Raw genomic sequence first — 22,152 nt, 5'->3', positions numbered from 1 at the left:
GGGGAAGGGGAAGTAAATCCAAGACGAACAGATAAATTTCAGGGAGGAATCACCCCATAAAAGAAATGCTTACTTTCTGGTTCCTACCTCTTTCTTTTTGGACACTTGAGGTCAGAAACTTTTAACTATCAGGGATCAAATTTCTTCGTTTTGGGAGGAGGCTGGGCAGCCTGGAGACTAAGGCCCCCTCTCTGCCAGGCCTGCCTGAGGACAAATAACCTCCAGCAGAATTAGGGCTTTTTTTCCCCTGGTTCAGTTAACCTTTGACACAATCTGGTAAGAAATAGGGACTGAGAGAGAAATATGGTATGAGCTGCTTAATGATTTCAGTCAACAATGTAAGTGACCCCAAAAAGGTGGTGATCCTATCCTATCTAATAAAGATGGAATATGCTAATTGACCCTCACATCATCACAAGGATGGTGGTGCCCACAGCCAATAGGAGGGAATATGCTAATTGACCACCACGCCCTCAAAGGTGGCGGCACCCAGTCCCCTCAGCCCCACCATGGCAGCAGGCGCATGTGGCAAGGCCAGGCCTGCCCCCAGCCTTGCCATGCGCCTGCTGCCATGGTGGGGCTGAGGAGTCCCCCAGTCCCCTCAGCCTCCCAGGGCTGCCCAAGGCTCAGGTAACCAGGGCCGGACAAGGCTTGCGCTGCCGGCAGTCGAAGCAGCAGAGGTGTGATGGGGGGGTCACCTTGCCCTGATCACTGGGTCGCCTCCTGCCCCTGAGGGCTCCCAGACTGTGAGAGCGGGCAGGCCAGGCTGAGGGCCCCCCCCCCCGCCACCTCCAGTGCATGAATTTTCATGCACTGGGCCTCTAGTAAGATTATAATAAGGCTGAAAAAGTCCTATCAGCTGGTGATGTCATAGACACTGTATCATCACAGTGTAACACGTTGTTACTCACATGTCTGTGTGTGATGCTGGTGTAAACAAACCTACTGCGCTGCAAATCATATTAAAGTGTAGAGCATACAATTAGGTGCAGTGCATTTGATTTGATAACAATAAGTGACTATGCTACTGGCTTATGTTTTACTATACTTTTGATCCTCATTTTAGAGTGCACAAAAATAGTATGCTGTGTTACGCCAGCAGCAGCTTCACATGTCTCGTGTTTACCCTGCTGCTTGATTACATCATTTCTCTTGTGCTTGATTTAATCTCGTGTTGTTTTATAAATTGAGTGGAGCCTAAGTGCACAGTGTTTATAGAGTCTACAGTGGTGCACAGTCATGTCCCAGGCCTTCACATTCACTCACCGCTCACTCACTGACTCACCCAGAGCAACTCCTAGTCCTCCAATCACGGTAGGTACCCAGACAGGTGTACCATTATTTATCTTATATACTAGTACATTTTTTTTCTAAGCCTTTTCTATGTTTAGATGTTTATATACACAAATACCATTGTGTTACGATTGCCTACCTATGGTATTCAGTAACATGCAGTACAGGCTTGTAGCCAGGAGCAATAAGCTATACCATACAGCCCAGGTGTGTAGTAGGCTACCATCTAGGTTTGTGTAAGTACACTCACTCTATGATGTTCACACATGACAAAATCGCCTAACAGTGAATTTCTCAGAAGGTATCTGTTGTTAAGCAGTGCACAACTGTATAAATAAAAGAGATTTTCTTTTATACATGGTATGACAAATACAAAGTTTATTAAGTATTTGAAATACTGAATATAGGCCCTACGCCATCCCTCCCCCTCAATTAATAATCTCTGCAGATAATCAGGAGGATACTATTTAAAAACACACACAAAAAAACTATTGGAATAAAAATGGCATCCAGGCCTGAGTTCACAAACTGGCAGGCTTGCAGGGTAATTTTGCCCACAGAGAGGTTTTGTTTAGTCTGCAAAGTGTTGCTGTTGTTTTTAATTTGAATTAGTTGCCAACTTTAAAAAAGGCAACCCGGAATTTTTACATAAAAATCCAAATTTCCGAATTCTCCTGGAAGAGTGCAAGGCTGTTAACAAGGTAATAACTGGCAAAGCTTAGTGGTGGCTGCTTCCTTTAGATGAGTTCTGTGTAAATGGAGGCCCACTACTGAGCCAGCCTCCAATCAGTCTCACCCCTTGGGCCCCATGTATCACTGGTGTTTGTGGCATTTGGCCTCACCAGGGGAATAAACACTACCAGCCAAATGAGGTAGTTCTTTATGGTGAGTTTCACAGGAAGGGGGTCAGGGGATTAGAACCAGATAAGAGGGCTAATGTTTTTCTGCATTTCATTTAGAAATAAAGTGACCTCTGAGTAAACACGGGGAGGCATTTGGGTTGGGCCAGGCCTGGGGGAGGTGTACTCATACATCCTCCCGCCTCTCCTGCCTCCCACCCTCACACCCACCCAGTGCAGAGCAAGACAGACAGAAAGGAAATACAATGGCCACCATCTTGCAGCCCTAGGTAACATCACTGACAACTTGCCGCCTACATTATCTCCTTATCCCAGAGAGACTTGAAATGAAAATCCGAGACCCCCAAGACACCCTACATAAAGGAAGGCCACAAGCATCCAAAATTCTAGAACACGGCAGATAACAGGCTGGGAAGGCGGGGACCTAAGTTTCATGTTTGCAGAGCAGGTTCCCTTCACACACGTTGGTTTGTTTGATGAATACATGACTTTGGACACGTTCCTCCTGGTGCCTTAGTTTCCTTATTTGAAATGTAGAACTACCTGGAGTGAAACCAGGAGTTTCTATCTCAAAAGTAGATAATTATAAATAAAGTCTTTAGTTAATCTCCTACTGCTAAAATCTGTGAAAATCAGATGAATAATAGTACCTCCTACCAGCAAACTTCCCCAATTGGTAAGTGTTAATAAAGGATGTATGGGGAGCATAAATCAAGGTTCAATTCTAGTATCCAGTGAGCAGCCAGGAGAGTGGCCCTGAGTGAGGGTCAACGGATAATGTGTCCTGGGAAAGTCACTCTTCCCTGGGCTCTGTAATGGGGGGACAGTACTAATTATCTCCCCATTCCTGCTTCAAAAGGACGTTGTAATGTTTATAAACCACTTGGAATACCTCAGGAACAGGGTGACATGTAAACAGGTCATATTCATGTTATTATTAGTCTTACCTCACAAGATGCCGCAGTGGAATGAGAACTTTATAGACACCTGGTAAATATGACTAACGGCTCCCCCTCTCCCAGTGAGGAAAAGGGGAGGGGAATGCAGGCAGCAAAGGAAGCCCGGATCAGCACCCACCTCTGTTCTGATGGATACTGGTTTTCAGGCATCATCTTTGGCATCTGCAGGGGCTGATGTGGTGGCCGGGGGACCGCAAAGGTTTGCTGCTGTGGTCCAGGGTCTGGAAGCGAATGAGGGGTGGGGGCTGGGCCCACACCTTGTACTGGGCCTGCTGCAGCAGGGTGCACGGAGGTGGGCAGAGTTGCCTGAGGTGGGGGAAATAGGGAATTCTGATGGGTGGGTGACAGGGGGGTGGTAGGAGGGGTTAATGGCTTGAACCCAGAGGGAGGCTTCCTATCATAGGCACTGCAAACAGAAAAAGAGAAGGAACCAGTAAGCTGCAATGAAGCCATTAGCTTGGTCACCGGGTCCAGCAGAATGCTGCAGCCCTCGGTTGCCAGGAAATGACAGCATTAACATAGTTAAATTGCTGGCAGCCCTGAGGGAATATTTGTACCTCTGAAAAGTGACAAACACACTGCGTCACAGGGACTATTTAACACTTCTAGTGATTCTTCTCGAAGATAATTTTAGCCTCTGCTTCCGGTTTCCTTTCTCCCCCCTTCCAACCGTGTTCTCCATGTATGTGTGTGTCAGGTGGACAGATGGGGGCAGAATTTATGTGACTGGAGAAGTTTCCCAGACCCTCTCCCAAGTATTCCAGGGTTCCCAGAAATTAGTCAGAATCTTTGTTGAAGACGAATTTCTGCTGTAACATCACTTGAATTAACAACTCTTCTCCTCCCCCCTCTCAAGTAGATCTATGTTTATCTTCTAGAGCAAAGAATGATTTAAAATTAAAGCTTCATTCCTGAGCCTGGATATTCTTAAGTAAAGGGCATAAGCATCAAGGCTTTTTCATATATTCTGATTTGAAGATTACTTCTTTGGTGCTTAAAGTTCACATTAACATATGATAGACACGAAGGAGTATACATCCCCTCCCTTGAAGTCACAGATCAAATATCCCAGTATTCAAGGATTTTTCCCTTGGGGCGGGGGGGTAGGGGGGGTACAGTACCCCAAGCACTGAGTCCTCCCACCACCCCAGTCAGTTGAACAGTTTTGCATTTCATGTTCAGCAGAAAGAAAGGCCCATTTGAGCTGGCCTGCACCTAGAGGATTACACTGCAGGTAAAGATGGGGCGTGCTATGCTGAGTGTCTGCTGAGTAATATTTGAAACTGTCAGCTTGAAGGCTACTTTCTGGCCAGCCTTCTCTGGCTCCACTTACCAATAGTTGTAGAGGCACTTTTCTCCATAGTTAGCACCGAGAGCCTGCTCATGGCTGCAGGATGACAGCTCGGAGGAGGGGCTGTGCAGCTCCCGTTTGATCTTGGTTGGAGGTGGGGCATGAAGCACCACTGAAATGAGAAGAGGGAGGACAGCCAATTAACAGGGAGCACAGTGCTTCCTTCTGCAAACCCTGAAATGAGCTGATTGTTCTTGGAACTCCTGTCAAGTCACATGCCAGAGAAAGCCAAGTGCTTAAATATAGTCTTCCATCTAAAACCCTTGAAAAGTTCTTTAAACTCAGAAATCATCCATCATATGACACTTTTAAAAAAATTATTATTTTTTGAATCCTCTGATTTTCAGAGAGAGAGAGAGAGAAACATCGATCAGTTGCCTCCAGACTGGGGATCGAACCCACAACCTAGGTGTGTGCCCTGATGGAGAATCTGCAACCGGCTGAGCCACCCAGCCAGGGCCAAGTGTCTTTTCCAAATTTCTTTGGTGTTGGGTCTGCTTCCCAGAGGCTCTGAAACACTTAAAAATTCTGCAGGTGATGCTCCCCCTTCCTCCCCAGTGCAGGTGTGATAGAAAACCAAGAATTGCAGGCATGAAGAATTTTGTATCCAAAAAGAACAAAACAGCCAAAAACATATTGGTAGACATTACACATTAACTCATCAAATACTTGAAATTCCTCTGGCAAATACATTTAATATTTGGAAGCATATTTATAAATTAAATACGTGACTTTTTAAAAGTCCCTCCACAAGCAACTCTAAATATCAGGTCTGAATAGGAGATAATTCAACTTTAGGGACATTTCAAACATTTTTAAAAGCAAAGGAGTACAACAAAGGACCAGACCACAACCTAGGAAAAGCTAACTGTGTACAGGAAACCTTTGCGCTTATGTGTGTTTTTTTCCCAGTGACCCCCCAGGAAGGGCAGGTTTTTATAACTCATCCTTTCATGGATGGTGCCAATTACTTTTCCTAAATGAATGAAATAGTGCACAGAGCTGTTGCTTTCCATTTGGAAGTCAGCTGCATATTCCATTTGTGATTTTGAGAAGCCAAAGTAACAAGTTTTTCAAGTCAAGGTGACTTACATATAGTAGCCAAACCAAACTGAACTAAATCAAACCAGGTTTGCCTTTTCGGTCTTATCTAGGCGCTACTCATTTTAGAGGGAGCATTTTACCCAAAGTAGGACAAACTTTAAAGATGCTGCACTATGAGGGCTGTTTTCTTCTTGTTATAGTCAGAATTGCTACTCTGTCCAGCTATCCTGGAGGATGGGGGAAGCGCGATTGAGTTAAGTTTTTGTGTTAGCCACTTCCCAGTGTATCAAAGGTCTCATTAAATAGCTAACCACAGTCAGTGCCCTGGTAACCCACGAAAATTTTGTTTGACATAGTGTTTACGCCTAAAATATTTTCAGGAGATTGGCAAATTCTTTGTGATTAAAGGAGGTAGACTTATAGCTCAACAATCATCCCTTTTCTGACTGATAAGACTGAACAATCTTCAGGCCAACTGGTTTTTCAGTGCCTCCTCCAACCTTGAATTCTGGTCTCAGAAGTGAACAAATGAGACAGGTAAGTCTATCACTGATGACAAGTTTATAAAGCAAAGTCCTGCCAGTGACTGACTGGAGAGGACAGGTTTTCATAATTTCTTCCCTACATAATGCCAACTGCTATTCCTGAGTGCATGAAATAAGTTCAGAACTGGCAGATTATATTTAGAAGCCATTAGAGTCTCTCCCATGATTTTTTGATGGTGACATCATGGCAGCCAACTCTCAATTATTATCCAATGTTTTCAGACATTCAGACACAGAAAATGGCTAGGCTTGTTATTGTTAGCATCTTGTTAGTAAACGAAAAGGGAGAGTCAGACAACTGGACACAGAAACCATTTCTCCAAGGCAGCACTGCCCCTTTGTCATGGCCTCTTCTCCTACTCGTCTTCTGCCATAAAAGTGTTGGCAAAACAATGAGGAAAGGTGATGATGTCCTAATGTAAACAAAGGTTCTGTGTCTACTTTTCTTACTTTATCTAAAGAAAATAATCCCTGTTTTACCTAAGTTTAGAAAGTCAATGATTATGGTACTATTCAATTTTCTCATTTCAGGTTTTAGAAATGTCTTGACATTTTCATGATATTATTATAAATATTATCAGTTCTGCTGATAAGACTAACACCAGAGGGTAAACCAAAGCTGCCCGAAAAGAAAAAAATTTATAATGACTTCAGGAACAGTGTATATTTACTTTGCAAGAGAATATGAACTGCCAGACAATTCCAAGTCTTGATTTCTTTAAATCTACACAGTACTCCTAGTGTGTAGACCATTCTGGCTCTAAATTATAAACCTTCTATGACCCCCAAATTGTCTTATACCTGGGATCCTATGTTCTTTACACAAAGGAGTAATTCAAGTAATATCTGGTGAGTGCTATGGTCTGAACGCTTGTGTCCCTCTCAAATTCCTATGTTGAAATCCTAATGTCCAATGTGATGGTATTAAAAGGTGAGGGAACTTTGAGAGATAATTGGGTAATGAGGGTAGAGCCATGAGAGGATGCCAACTTTCTAGACTCTGAAGAGAGCCCTCACCCAACCATGCGGGCACCCTGATCTCAGACTTCCAGCCTCTAAAACTGTGAGAAGTAAACTTGTTTTTTTATAAGCTACCCAGTCTATGGTATTTTCTTTTTCTTTCTTTTTTTTAAAAATATATTTTATTGATTTTTTACAGGGAGGAAGGGAGAGAGATAGAGAGTTAGAAACATCGATGAGAGAGAAACATCGATCAGCTGCCTCCTGCACACTCCCTACTGGGGATGTGCCCGCAACCCAGGTACATGCCCTTGACCGGAATCGAACCTGGGACCTTTCAGTCTGTAGGCCGATGCTCTATCCACTGAGCCAAACCGGTTTCAGCAATGGTATTTTCTTATAGCAGCCTGAATGGACTAAGACAATGAGTGACTGAATGGATTAAATTTCCAATTAATTCTTAACCACATCTAGCCTACAAAGCTAGACACAATGATAGTCATGAATATTTCTTCCCCAGGAATCTACCATTTAAAGGAGAAAGAAGAGAGTGGAACACAGCAGGAATGAGAATTGGAAGTTTCACAGACCACTGATAGGAAAGCCATTAGGGGCCCTGCAAGCAGTAAGAAAGAAGGCTCAGCTCTCCCAAGGAACTGAGCCAGAGGATGTATAAAGGATTCTGATTATGGCACGCGCTAGTCAGAGATAGCGATGTATATTTAAAGCAGGAATGAAGAAGCCCAAGGAATGCTCCTTGCTTTTAGTCTGTTCCTTCCTTTGGTCAATGAGCTTTGTGATGCTGCCTTGAGAAATAAAGAAAATGGCATAGCACCTTGCAGATGGTGCTATGATATTGTGTAGTTACACACTGTGCTTTCAAAAATAGAGCCTTTACCTTCATACAGGCGACATACTGAACGATGACGAGACCTAGGGCTACAAAGCCTGGCAACAAATTGAAAGTGAGAAAGGATCATGAACTCTAAAATATTTATGAAGTTTGAATTCATAAGTATGAAAATAAATGCCAAAAAAAGTTGACTCTGTGAGTTGGTAAGCATTTTCTACCATTAGAAATTTTTCTCAGAGTTATTGAAGATGGGCCCATAAAGCCAACGGTGCTCTGACAACTCCTGGTGAATATGAACCACATTCCTTGTTGTAAAGATGTCAACCATTCATTTGCTGAGCATCTTCTATGGGCCAGGCATCCTGGAGGCGCTGGGATATGATGATAAGCAAAACAGACACGTTTCTTCATGGCATGTATAATTTAGTGAGGAATCTGACTTTTAGCATCTTCTCGTAGATATAATTAGAGTTAGACAAGAGCCTCACAGTCCACTTAATCTAGTCCCTTACATATATAGATAAGGACCCTGGGCCCAAAGGAGTTAAAGGAATTGCTCAAGGTCTTGGAGCTGCTGCCACTAGAAGGGAGAGGAGGAAATCATTCCCCACTGTCATTTCGGTAATCTACCACAGGGACAGAAATGGGAGACATTTCACTCACCCAATTTGTACATTAAAAATAGAGGACACAAAGCTTTTTTTCAACTAAAACAAGAAAAACACATTACACTTAGTACAAGGGAAACATGCATAAGAACTAATACCTCTGGAAAAGAACAAGGTAGACAGGACAAGAGAGAGGCAGCCAGATGGGCCCTTTAGCATCTACTTTGTGCCAAGTTACTCTTACATACATTATTTTATTTGATCTTCCCAACCAATAAAAAAGTTACTTCCACTGTCTCCATTTTATAGATGAGAAAACCACAGCTTAATAAAGGTAAGTAATCTGTTCTGGTTGCATAGCTGTAAGTGGTCAGGATTTCCACCTAAATAGTTCTTAGTCATTCCGTCACATTGCCTCCCAGATGAAATCTGACAGATAAAGATTACATCATAAAGGGATTAAAGGAAATAGAGAAAGAGATGGAAAAGGAAGACAACACCAAAGAAGAGAGAGGAAGAATACATTTTGCCAGCTCTCAGGGTCTGTATCCTCATGTTTTCTAAATCTGCACTCTCCAGCTGGAGGTACACCTGATACACCTGAATTCATACAAGGACTTACACTTTCTCCTATCTCTAGGCCCAGGATCCCTCCCTCCCTCCCTCCTACTGGCAGCTGACATCTCTTGACTCCAGCAGCTTTTACTTCTTACAGTCCTTGCCTCCAGTTCTAGTGTTCCATCGAAAAGATATCATTCTCCCTTCTATATGCTAGCTGACCAAAATCGTCTGCTCTGTTAGACAACTGCAGGCACTTTGGAAGACTTGGTATCTTCTGCAGCCAGCCAATGACTTGCCAGACAGGGCACCATCGCCTTGGATACCATCTCTCCACAAGCCCTGCCCTCCTGAAATTGCTTCTTGACAATACTCTCTTAATTCCACCTCTGAGGCAAGAACATTTTCAGTGAGCGGTCTGGACCCTTATTTGACTATGAGACTCTGTTAAGGACCCATGCACAAATATAAATGAGATGCTCTGCTTGTCTGGGGTAGGAAAGACAAGGGTGGCTGGCTGACAAGATTTTCAATCCATATCTGTGGGTATGCACAATAAGGAACAGAGTATGGTGGCTTTGTAGGCCATCATAACACCATTTTAAATTTGGATATGATGTTCACAAATCAACCAACTTAACTTCATAAATTGCTTTTTTTTTTTTTTTACTAGGGAACTCCATGAAAGATTTTTCTCTCTGAAAAATTGATCAAAAGTTATGCCTGATGCTAGCCAATGCAATAAGTCAAGTAAAATAAATAAAAGGTAGGAAAATTAGAATGGAAGAAATATAAGGTCATTATTCACAGATGGCCTGGTTGGGTACACAGAAAATATAAAAGTCTCCACAAAGTATAAGTAAGCTATTTTACCAAGATCATTTGGCCAATATATAAAAAGAACTATTTCTATACATTGTAACTAAAACAATGTGAAATTAAAAAAATACATCTACAATAGCAACAAATAACATCAAATATCTAGGAAGACATCTAATAAAAAACATGTGAGATACCTCAACTAAAAACTACAAAACACTAAGAAAAATTAAAGAACTCTCAATGAAAAGAAGGATATGGCATATTTATGAGCTGGAAAGCTTATTATAAACATATCAATTCTCCCCAAATTTATGTATAAGCTCAAGGTAACCCCAAACAAAATCTCAGCACTACTACAGGAATGAGGATGAAATGTAAATTACATTCAACATGGAATTTCATAAACATGTTGAGCAAAAGAAGCTAGACATAAAGGGTACATACTACATGGGTCCATTTGTGTAACATTCAAAAGGAGACAACACTAATCTATGGTGTTTAAAGTCAGGATGACTGGGGGTAGTATTAGTTTAGGGGGCACAAGGAATCTTCTTGTTTTCTGGTAAGTTCTAGGTCTTGATCTAAATGTTTATACAGTTGGTGAAAATCTATCAAACTGTACTCTTATGATTGCTGTATGTTATTTCAATTAGGTTTCTATTTTTTTGCTAAGGAGCCCTATCCATCATCGAGTTAATAGTTACTAAGATGTCTAAAATTTTAACAATTCTAGACATCTCAGTGTGTGATGATATAGAAGCAGTCTTTCAAAGAAATACCCCACTTGTTTCAAAAGAGAAAAAATAGACAAATTGGCCCATTCAAGAGAAATAATAATTCCCTTTGCTGCTAAAACCTGTTTCCTGCCCACAAGTACAGGCCTATGGAATCTATCCAAGGAAGCTACCCCATGCCAGTGCTGGCTGTGAACTTCGCTGTTACAGCTTCGAGGATCAAAACAAAGGAAAATACTTTTGTTGAATGTTATGATGAACAACAATTTAAGTCACAAGAAATTGTTTTGTTTCTTTTCTTAAAAAGACAAAAACAAAACAAAACAACACACCTTGTCCAATAAACCTTTACTTTGGTGTTTCATAACCACCAAAGTTGTAACAAGTCGCAGACTGCTGTGAATACATATAACATGTATGCAGTTGTTAAGTGTTAGAGAAATTGCCAATCAGTTATACTGCCGTCTGAGAGGGAGAAAGACCAAGCCAGTCCTTATTTCTCCCGCTTCACACACAGGCTTTGCCTGCCTTCCACCAGTTGTTCAGAGCTTGTTTGGGGGGTTTTCCTCTTCTCTTCTGCAGTTTCATTACCTTCATCTGGGGCAGACTCATCTTTCCCACATCAGCTGTGCAAGACTGACCTCAGGGAGAACCTTATTTGGTCACACTCAACAGCGATGATCTTCTTACTTTACATGGAAAGTTGTGTCTCATGCGGAAGTTGACCAGAATGGCATGTCCATGAGGCTAGGTCTCAGGTGGCCAGCCTCGGTCTGCAGAGCCTCTCACAGCACTTCTGAACAAACATGATGTGGAACGGACATAGTCGCGGTCAGAGACTTCTCAGGATTCCACAGCCGTGATCCTGAAGTGAAGGTCTATTCCTAAGCTTATTACTCTCTTTGCCACCAGCTTTAGCTCACTGTTCCTCTCTTAAACCATTACCACCCATCCTCATTTCCCTCCATACTAAGAAATATGTGCTGTGTAGTTCAAGAATGTGGGGATGAAGGAGCCTGAGGCATTTGCCCACACTATTCTTTGGATATGACAGTGAGAGGAACACGAGGAAGGCAGGCAAAGGGAAAGATTATTAAGCAGATGGACATGTGAACATAAAATGACACTGCAAAACAGAACTGAGGAAGCCACCTGGAAAGCAGGTGTGGCTTCTTCTCCCCGGATTTACCCCTATCTTGTCAGAGTACCCCATTGCCAAAGATCAAAGGGTTTAAGCCACCAAATGCAGCATCCCTTGGTTTCTTCGGTTTGAAGAGTACAAACAAAGCAAATGGCCTACTTCCCAACACAAGGCTGCCTTTCCCTTTTTAGGACATTTTGAGACAAAGCTAATTAGTAAAAAAAAAAAAAAAAAGAGGTAGAGAATATGAGGCTTATTTTTTAAGTTGTCCCATATTACCAGAAGAGGTCGGAAATATGTTTTTATTCTAGGGCTGAGAAGATTAGAAATTCATTTCAAGCATAAAATATATTGTTAATAGCTCAATATTCTTTGTAATTGCTATAGCAGCACTAGTGAATGACAAGGATATGGCACCCTGTTCTGGGAAACAAGAGGTTCAAGGGAGATAAAGTAAGTGGTTCTGGCACTTAAAAAAGAACATCTGGAAAAGGAGATGCCTTTTGGATTTCCAAACCAAATAAGAGACCTGCTCAAACTTGTTTAATGGTTAACACCAATTCTGCCTGGAAATAGTTTCCAAAAATAAAAACTTTAAGTGTTATCAAATTTAGTTAGGGGGCACAGGTTCTAAATGAAGAATTGGAGGAGGTATAGGGGAATGTGCCATTTTCTTTAATATCTGACACAGCTAAGATTTGAAAGCATAGATTCAAAAGTTGAATATAGTGAAAAATCACCTATAAATAAATTATTTAGTAAGTTATGCTAAACATTTTTTTTAAATGAGTCCCTCAAAAGCCCTCTACTGAACAAGCACAAGCTATCTCTGACCCAGGTTTCTCCATCTGACTCACTGTTTTTTGTGTGTGTGTTTTAAAAAAATATATATTTTATTGATTTTTTACAGAGAGGAAGGAAGAGGGATAGAGAGTTAGAAACATCGATGAGAGAGAAACATCGATCAGCCGCCCCCCTGCACACCCCTCACTGGAGATGTGCCTGCAACCAAGGTACATGCCCTTGACTGGTATCGAACCCGGGATCCTTCAGTCCGAAGGCCGACGCTCCATCCACCGAGCCAAAGCGGTCGGGGCCTGACTCACTGTTTTTACCAGTGTTTTATTTTATTTATTTATTTTATATATTTTTATTGATTGCAGAGAGAAAGGGAGAGGGAGAGAGAGATAGAAACATCAATGATGAGAGAGAATCATTGATCGGCTGCCTCCTGCATGCCCCACACAGGGGATCGAGCCCACAACCTGGGCATGTGCCCTGACGGGTCATTGAACCGTGACCTCCAGGCTCATAAGTCAACACTCAACCACTGAGCCACACAGGCTGGACTTTACCAGTGTTTTAAAGGCAACACAATAACATGGATATCAGATGTGAGAATAGACAACAGGAGATTTCCAGACTTAAACAGGAGAGGAGACGTCCAGATTTAAGATTAGCATTCCTGTATGTCTGCATTTCTATATATCCTTTAAAAATGTATCCTAAAAAAGTCAAAACTACAAAACAACTGACCAGGCCTCTTAAAAAACCTAAGTGTTATGGGGGGAAAAAAAGTAGGCAGATTGTAAAGATTGAAGATGAAAGAGGCATAACAATAAATGCAATATATGGTTCTTAATGGAATCCTAGGTAAAAAACAGTATCAATATCAGCTATAAAAGACATCTGGGGACAACTGGGGAATTCTAAATATTAGTGGATAAAGTTAATTTCTATGTAGAAGAATGTCCTTAATCTTTGGAGATGTACACTAAAGTATTTGGAGGTAAAATATCAAAATATCTGCAACTTACTTCAAATGATCCAGAAATAATAAAAAAAAATCTATATATAGAGAAATGACACAAATGTAGCAATGTTTTAAAAATAAATCAGTAAAACAGGTATAATACCCCATCTCCGAGATACTTGGAGGAAAAAAAATCCCTTTATCTTATGGTTGACTAAAAAGGTCACAAGTAGATGTGCAAAGAACTTCAAAACCATGCATTCACACATGAGGAAAGTCACCCAGGCCTATTACCAAAACGAAAGGATACTGACCTGTTTATTTGTACCTCTACTATGTTTGGATAACATAGCCCCAGGAATCTAAAATTACACAAGAACAAATGTTGGTCATACCCTAACTTCTAAGCCAGTGGCTCTCAAATGTTGTGTGTGGCTCTGGCCCACTTAGAAAGGAGAAGGGAACACCCAGGAGCGGACAAAATGAAAACTGCTTCTCCTGTCAACATGATTATTCCCCATTGCCCCCTCTTCCAACTGATGTTGTAAAACGACATCAATTATATAAGTACAAATATTAACAAAACTGAAATCTATTAGTAATTCCATATAGATATTACTATACATAAACTAAAACACATGTCCAACTCAAGACCACAAAGCATTCTTGGGGGGAAAAATGGAGAACACCCATTCTTTGTGAATATACATGCCCAAGAGGTTTAGAACATTACCAAAACAGCTAGATAAATCATTAGATTTCATCCCAGAGTATTCAAGAGGATATGGTGCAACCCTGGCCAGTTTTCCTAAGTGGTTAGAGTCTTGGCCCGAGCACCCAAGGGTCACAGGTTCAATTCCTGGTCAAGGCCATGTACATGGGTTGCAAGTTCAATCCCCAACTCTGGTTGGGGCGAGTGTGGGAGGCAACCAATCGATGTTTCTTTCTTTCTCTCTCCCTCCCTCCTTCTCTTCCATTCTCTCTAAAAATCAATGGGAAAAATATCCTTGGGTGAGGATTAAGAAAAAAAAAAAAAAAAAAAAGAGGATATAGTGCAACAATCACCAACCTGTGAAGGTTGACAAAATTAAAAATAATTAAAGTTTTCTTCCTTGAGGTTCTCCTTTATGCTCTTCCCTACAAAGCAGCTGGTTTGGCTCCTTCTGCCCATAAAGACAGCAGGGCCAGGGCCAGAAGCTCGAAATGGGTGGCTGTTGGGGAGCACACGAGACTTGGCTGGAAAGTTTGTAAGAGGACATTCTGAGAAAAGGGAAGTGTGCTGAAGGCGGCCCGCCCTGTTTATCGGAATTCCAAATTAGGGCAGGGCCGAAGGCAGCGCCCCTGATTATTCCTTGGCCTTTCCAAACAAGTCTCGTGTGCTCCCCAACAGGTGGCCTGGGCTTTTGGTGCTCTGAGCCTTAAGGAAAAATGACACAAGTGTTTCTGGGGGCTCCAACTGGTCCAACCTAGCTTGATAGCCTAAGAGATCAGAAAGGAATGTGGAGCTGAAGACCTACATTAGTGACGGCGAACCTATGACACGCGAACTCATTTTTTTGGTTGATTTTTCATATGGCATTTAAATATATAAAATAAATATCAAAAATACAAGTCTTTGTTTTACTATGGTTGCAAATATCAAAAAATTTCTGTATGTGACACGGCACCAGAGTTAAGTTAGGGTTTTTCAAAAGGCTGACACGCCGAGCTCAAAAGGTTCGCCATCACTGACTTACATTGTGTTAAAGAAAGTATGTTGGAGAACCCTCTGTACATTTATATCCTGGGAATCAAGGATGGACATAGTACTCTCATGTGGAATCAAGGCTTTCCGTGCAACTCGTGATAAAGATGACAAACATCTGGTACAGCCAACATCTAGGTAAGTGTACCACATACAGGGGCTGAGATTTCAGAGCAGGCTCAATCTCAAACTACAAGAAAAGCTGAATTTGTCCTGGACAAAGTCCTACAAGAAGGAAGCAAGGCTTCTGCTCTGGGGTAGAATTTGGTATCAGTAAGTACAGGAACCGACCTCTTCAGGACTGACACGGCAGCAGTATTCAGAATTTTAGGTTGGTGATTAATCATGGTGGTGGTGATGGGTGGGTGGGGTTATGGTGTTGATTACTCCAGGTAATTTCCTACTTGTCTTGTTTTCTCAGTGAGGACCCAAACACTATCATGCTAATGGTTTATTGCAGGGTCCTAGGGGTCAGGATCAACCATGAGGAAGCAGAATTCATTAATTAACAATTGTAGAAGTCCTTCCTATATGGTCAATATCATCTGTACAAGAAATAACAAAAGAGCCAAATTAGCAACTGATAAAGCTAGTTCCTGGAACATTTGGTTCCAGGAATCAGATTTCTTCTATGCAGTGGCAAAAACCTACAGTCAGCAGGAGAGAGGCTTCAGGAGTTGGTGTGTGAACAAAAAAACACTCTATTTTTCATGATTTAGAGCTAGAAACTTGGGGTAATATAATCAGCTAAAAAAGAAAAAAGGCTTTGAACTTCTGACATAACCTATGGGAAAAGACAGAGCTAACAAATAGGGTTAGGGTTACATTAATATAGAAACAGGACCAACCCGAGAGGGAGACTTAAGTCTTGATGATCCTGCATAAAAATGGCTGGGGAATACCAGAGTGAAAAAATAACCAACGAGACTGGAGCCAGGTCTTGGTCCAGTGGGAAAAGGGACGAGGGAGGAAGACACCTTTCTTGACCATAAGAGTAGGTGGAAATTTATACCAAGTATTTGGAAGTTCAAGAGCTGGAACCTGTTTTGGGATGCAAGCCAGGAATACTGTGTTGGTGAGCTCCTATTAAAAAGTGATAGGCATTTACTTGATAGTGTGGAGACTGTGTCTCCAGAGAGCCCTCTCTCAATTCACAATGGGGATGGTAGAAAAACAGGCTTAGCAGAGTCATGAGAAGATCCTACATAATAAAAGCCTAATATGCTAAGTGTCCGACGGTTCGTTCGACTGTTCAACCAGTTGCTATGATGCGCACTGACCACCAGGGGGCAGATGCTCTGACCAGTAGGTTAGCTTGCTGCTGGGGTCCGGCAGTTGGGACTAGACAAGATGGGTTGGACACCTCTGGAACCCTCCCCTGCCCTGATCGTGCACCGGTGGGGTCCCTTGGCCTGGCCTGCATCCTCTCTCACAATCCGGGATCCTTCGGGGGATGTCGGAGAGCCGATTTCGGCCTGATCCTTGCAGGCCAGGCCAAGGGATCCCACCAGTGCACAAATTCATGCACGGGGCCTTTAGTTATTTCAGAATTCTGAAAATGCAAATCCCGAAGCCTTGAATATAGCATTAAAAAGTAAAGGGAGCTTAGCCTAGCAGGTGTGGCTCAGTGGATAGTGTCAGCCTGCAGACCGAAGGGTCCCAGGTTCGATTCTGGTCAAGGGAATGTACCTCAGTTGCAGGCTCCTTCCCGGTGTGACCCTGGTCAGGACTCATGCAAGAGGCAACCAATCGGTGTGTTTCCACATCGATATTTCTCTCTGTCTTTCCCTCTCTCTTCCACTCTCTCTAACAATCAATGGAAAAATATCCTCGGGTGAGGATTAAAAAAAAAAAAGTAAAGGTAGCTTAAAAAAATATTCCAATTTAAAAAATACACAGGGATGGGCAAAAGTAGATTAAAATTACCAGCCATTATTACCTAAAAGATAAATTGTGAGTAAGAATACAAAATAATAATATGACAAAGAATACAAGTAATACAATAAGTAATAAATAAATAATAATACAAATAAAAACTGTGTTTTGCATACTGACGACTATAAACCTACTTTTGCCAACCCCTGTAATAAATAGCATTAGTAGAGAGTGGTATCTGAAACAACTCTAAGAGGCTACCTGCAAAGGCAGTGGAATTTCTCCCAGAATACAGGAATTAGAGTTACTGATAGAGTTTCTCCCACCTGGGTTTTAAATTAGACAACAGAATTGATACCATGGAGAAGTTAAAACCACAAGGCTGTTCTCTGTAAGCCTCTCTTCCATTTTGTTTATCTCGGATAACCCTAAATCTCTGCTATGGACTTGAGCTGACAACAGCAACATGGGTCTAAGTGGAGCCACAGATAATGCATTGGGCTTGCAGATCTTTCCTTTCTCTGGGGAAATGCTGGCAGTACCTAGGATTGGTGCTTGGATGACAAGATGCTGCAGTGGTCACATTGGCTTGGAGTGGGAAGTGTTTGTAAATTTTGTTTGCATAGGGCTGGTGGTATTTTATGCCCTTACTGCTCTCTGGAATGTGGATTATGTGCTACAAGACAGACTCAACAATGGAGAAGCCCAGCTCCAAAGATGCCAAAGCACATTAGCGGTCTCAGTGTAAGGGTCCCCCAGGTTGCAGCTCCCATTAGACCCCAAAACAAAGTCCTTCTGGCTAGAGTAAAAGATGAAAATAATGGTTTTACATGTATAAAGAGACTTTAATTTCTCTTTGGGAAGGGGGGGTTGACCTAACAAGGGGATTATACTTTACAGGGCCTTATTGGGGGCATTCTTTACACTGCTGGGATCATATAATTTAAACTACAGTATGTTTATATTATCTAGTGGCTTCATAGAATGGGGAGGAGAGGAGGTGATTTAGAGTTTTGCTTCTACTAGTCCCAGCTCAATGATTAGAACACCCCCCCCCCCCCCCAATTTCCTCCCTCCTACGCTCCTCCTCCCATTGCCTCTTTCAACAATAGTAGCAGCTGGTCGGCAGGCCAGCACATGGTATCTCAAAATCAAATTTCCCCCATGAAAGTCAGTTTGGGAAGTCACTGTATAATGTGCAACTGCAACCCAAAAGTTGGAATAGTACCACTCAGGCTGACCACTTGACATGTGGGGGGTGGGAGGATGTCCTATCCTTCACGGGAGCTCGAGGCTTCCCCTACCTGTTCACTCCCCCTCCGGAGAGGAAAACATGTGATCCAATTCAAGGATGACACCCAGGTCCTAGAGGACAGTGATGGGATAGCTTTGGCTAAGAAGAGCAAAAGTGGCCCTCAAGGCGATTTACCTCTTCAAGGAGCTTGGAAGCTGCTCTTCAGCCTGGGAAGAAGTGGGGGTAACAGTGGGCCTTCTGAGAAGGACAGTCCTCAAGGCTGACCAATGGTCCAAGGACAAGTGTATCAGGGTAAAGACTTTGGCTGGTCATGTCCTCGGTCATCAACTAGGAGGACCAGTTGCTAAATGGAATTTGGGATACTGGCCTTGTCCTCTCTTCACCTCTATCAGTACTAACAATAATGACATGAGTGATTTTTAAAGATTTCTATTCTAAGTCTGGCTAAAATAGAAGGAAAGAGATTCTTCGTATGAATGCTTCTTCTCTCCTCCTCCCAACAGAAGTGGTTGTGCTAGTAAGGGGAGCCCAACAAGGATGTATGTACCAAACCAGGAATGTCCTGACTCACAGATGGGGAACTGGTGAAAAACAAGTGTCTATCACGGAATAGCTGCATCTCATTCTTGGCACAAAACTGCAAATCTTTCAAATAGTCATTTCCAAACAGAAAATTCTCTGTTATCAATTAAAGGAGATAATTTAATACCGATGGTCGTAGGGAGGGTTTTTCCCCCCAGATAAAGGAGTTTCAGATTTACTTCCTTTAAGTGCACACTCTCTCCACACTTCAGAATTATTTTTGAAGTATAGGTTGGATTTGTGCAGTCCCTTTTCTTCAAAGAACTCATTTATCCTAACAATTTAGGTTTGCTACTTTAGAATTCTGAAAAAGGAAACCCAGAGGCCTTGAATGTGAGAGTCAGAAATTAAAGGGAGGAAAAGGGAGCTTAGAAAAGAACGGGCCCAACTTTGATGGAGGTAGGGCTTGTATATTAATAGATAGGGGCTCTTTCATAAAAATATTGTGTGCAGGATGAATATTTCTAATTGCGTAAGATGTCACATCCCCAAACTTGTGGGCTTTGGAGACACCAAAGCATTTGACAGTCAAATAAAAGGCTTGTCCGAGTGTACAGAGCTGACCACGAGGAGAGTCAAGATAGAAATAAGTGGTTCCTCTGGTTTTGAATGCACCGTCCCCTTTCCACTGCCACAGGCTGGATCTTTTTAGACCTGCAGCTTCGAGACCTTGCTTCCACCTGGGGTGTTTGGTTACCTTCAAGCTTAAGAGACGGCTGGGAGGAGAGGGTGACTGACTGTCCTAATTATGCCAGAGGAGGGGCTGACTATGATTCATACCATCTACTTTCCTGGGGCAGCTGTTCAAAAAAATTTAATATTCAGTCTTTACCAATATGATAGACAACTATTCGTTTAATTTTTACAGTTGAGAAAGAGGCCTAAAGAGAGCTCTGTCCTCCCAACTGGAGTTTTATTAGAGATGACAGGATGGCTTCCTCTACCATGGGCCTTTGGTCAACCTTAGATTTTACCACGGAGGGCTGCTCACTGTGGAACACACCATCAGGTAAAGGGGAAACAGGGCATTTTTCCTGAAAGGGGGAAAAAATGCAAAAACTAAACCTTCTCTAACATCCCTTCTATAATTTATTTCCAATTTATATAATTCTCATTTAAATTGGCAGTAAAGGGAATACTTGAAATAGGATCTAAGCACTGTGGAAAAATTTATCTTCCAATTTAAAATTCATCTTTAAAATCTGACAGAAGAAAATCCCAGCTAGAGGAATCGGCGCCTCTTGCGAACCATTCCTTCTATCTATAGCCCTCCTCTCAAAGCCGCAACCCAGCAAGGGTGTCAAGGGTGCCTAAACTGTGGCTGTTCTCTCCCACATGCTCTTTCTGGGAACCGTAGCATTAGCTGCACAAAGTCTAAATGCAGCCTAGGAAGACTTGGCTAGTGTGTGTGTTTAAAAGAGGAACCAGAAATTGAGAAGTAGCCCTAACTAGTTCTTTTCTATTTATCTCTAAGGTCATTCCAAGGACTCTCAGAACCCAGGTCTTGAGACCCTCTACAGAGTTACTTCCCTACGAGCTAGAGGCTGGACTTGGGGGCTGTTGAAAGATGGGGTGGAAAGGGGACATAACAGAGAATGTGGTGGGTGCAAATACATTCACCAAGTACTGGCTGTGTGCAGAGCAGGTGCTATGGCCGAGACAGGCATGAGGAAACAAACATAAGGCAGGGATTCTCTGCTATTGGAGACACTTAGAGCCAAAGAGAATTTGTTTCCTGTTTCAACAGAATGAAAATTGGGAAGCAGGGACCAAGTTTAATATTCATCAAGATACCAAATACTGCACATTAAATTCCTATGCTGCTTTCTCCCTATTCCTCAAGAAATAAGATTCCAGGCTGGTGGGGAACGAAAGGAATTAAAAGGGAGTTGAGGGGGGCAGAAATGTTCTGACTCGAGGTATCCCTCAACACAGTGAAGTTATGACCACTAAATTATTCTCTACCAAAATTCAGCTTAGGAAACTTAGGGTAGGCATTCCAGGATCTGGTCTTTACAGTGGCGATCACAAAGAAGAGACTCCCCCACCCCTTCTATTCTACTCTTTCTAGGGGAAAAGTATAAAAGACCCTCATTAAGTGGCCTTTCAGGCAACTGCAAAGCATTTGCAGGCCCTGGGCTGAAAAGTGTTTATGTAAGCTGAAGTCCTCCTCAGCAAGCACAAACATCAGCATCCTCTCACACAGCCGATATCTAGGGTTACCTCCTGAGAGGTTTCAAACTCCCTCACAAAAGGACAATCTGCCCAGGCCTGTTCTTTTTTTAATAGAGAAGGACCAACTTATACCAAGGGAACTATTTACGAAAAAAACCTCCTTACAGCAAAACACAGATGCAAACAGCCTCATTTTGGTTGTGAGGATAAGGATTAGGGACTAAGAAGAGCTCTTTAAAAAACCCTGAGGAAATTGCACTGGATTACTATTAAGTTTTGTTTTGCTTTTTAACTGGTTGTCCTTTTTGTGCGCATCATACAGCCCGGGTCTAGCCCACACAGCCCTTGAGGTAGTCTGTGAGGTGTTAGCCAAGATACTGGAGGATGTTTAGGGGGTGCGACTGAGGCTAGTGTACCCCTAGAACCGGGCCTCATCCTGGGGTGAGGCTACCCTGGCTCTGGAGCAGAAGCAAGGCATTTGAGGAGCACCCACCGGAAGGGTTGCAGCCATAGTAGGGCTCCCCTATAGCTGAGTCCTAGTCTGGGAAGTGTCATTTTAAGATGACACATATCTGACCACAATGGGAAATTAATTAGAAGAAGGAAGGCCAAAGAGTAGAGAAACTACAGCTTTGTCGCTCCCTGAACAAAAAATACTTGCACGGGGCCGGCAAACAGCCGTTCTTCAGGCCAGGAGGGAAGACTGGAACCTGCAGCAGGCGAGCGGGCGGCAAACTTCACTAGGAAGCTAGAGACCCAGCCCCAGGGGAAGCAGGAGATAAAAGGGTAATATCCTCAGATCAAGTCTCAACACCTCTCCCTCCAGGGAAGCTAACCCACCCTCTCCTATTATCGCTCCTTTTAGAGAGACCACGAAGAGGAGACCAGGAAAGGGGGGCCAGATGGGTCAGCAGCAGCCCTTCTGGCCGGGCAGTTGAAGGGTTAAAGTCAGCACTTGAAAGAAAACTCAAACCCCATTAAGCCCAGGCTCAGAGAACAGGGAGCAGCAGGGAAGCCAAAGGAAACTAATTTTGGAGGTT

The 22,152-nt window shown here is 42.6% G+C and overlaps 1 protein-coding gene across 1 annotated transcript in view; it reads right to left on the bottom strand.

Annotated features, from left to right (window-relative positions):
• Window positions 1–22,152, bottom strand: part of ETV5 (ETS variant transcription factor 5) — a 58,117-nt gene that overhangs the window by 25,218 nt on the left and 10,747 nt on the right. The window contains exons 6-7 of the mRNA XM_070406633.1: window positions 4,446–4,575; window positions 3,231–3,518 (exon numbers count right to left, since the gene is read on the bottom strand). Of these exons, the coding sequence (XP_070262734.1) occupies window positions 3,231–3,518; window positions 4,446–4,575 (418 nt within the window). The remainder of the gene's footprint in view (window positions 1–3,230; window positions 3,519–4,445; window positions 4,576–22,152) is intronic.

Source organism: Myotis yumanensis, unplaced genomic scaffold (assembly GCF_028538775.1).
Source record: "Myotis yumanensis isolate MYYU_CA2020_CCGP unplaced genomic scaffold, mMyoYum1.0.hap1 SCAF_2, whole genome shotgun sequence".
Classification (NCBI taxonomy): domain Eukaryota; kingdom Metazoa; phylum Chordata; class Mammalia; order Chiroptera; family Vespertilionidae; genus Myotis; species Myotis yumanensis.
The sequence above is the reverse complement of the archived record's forward strand: the minus strand, read 5'-3'. Positions and strand labels throughout refer to the sequence as shown.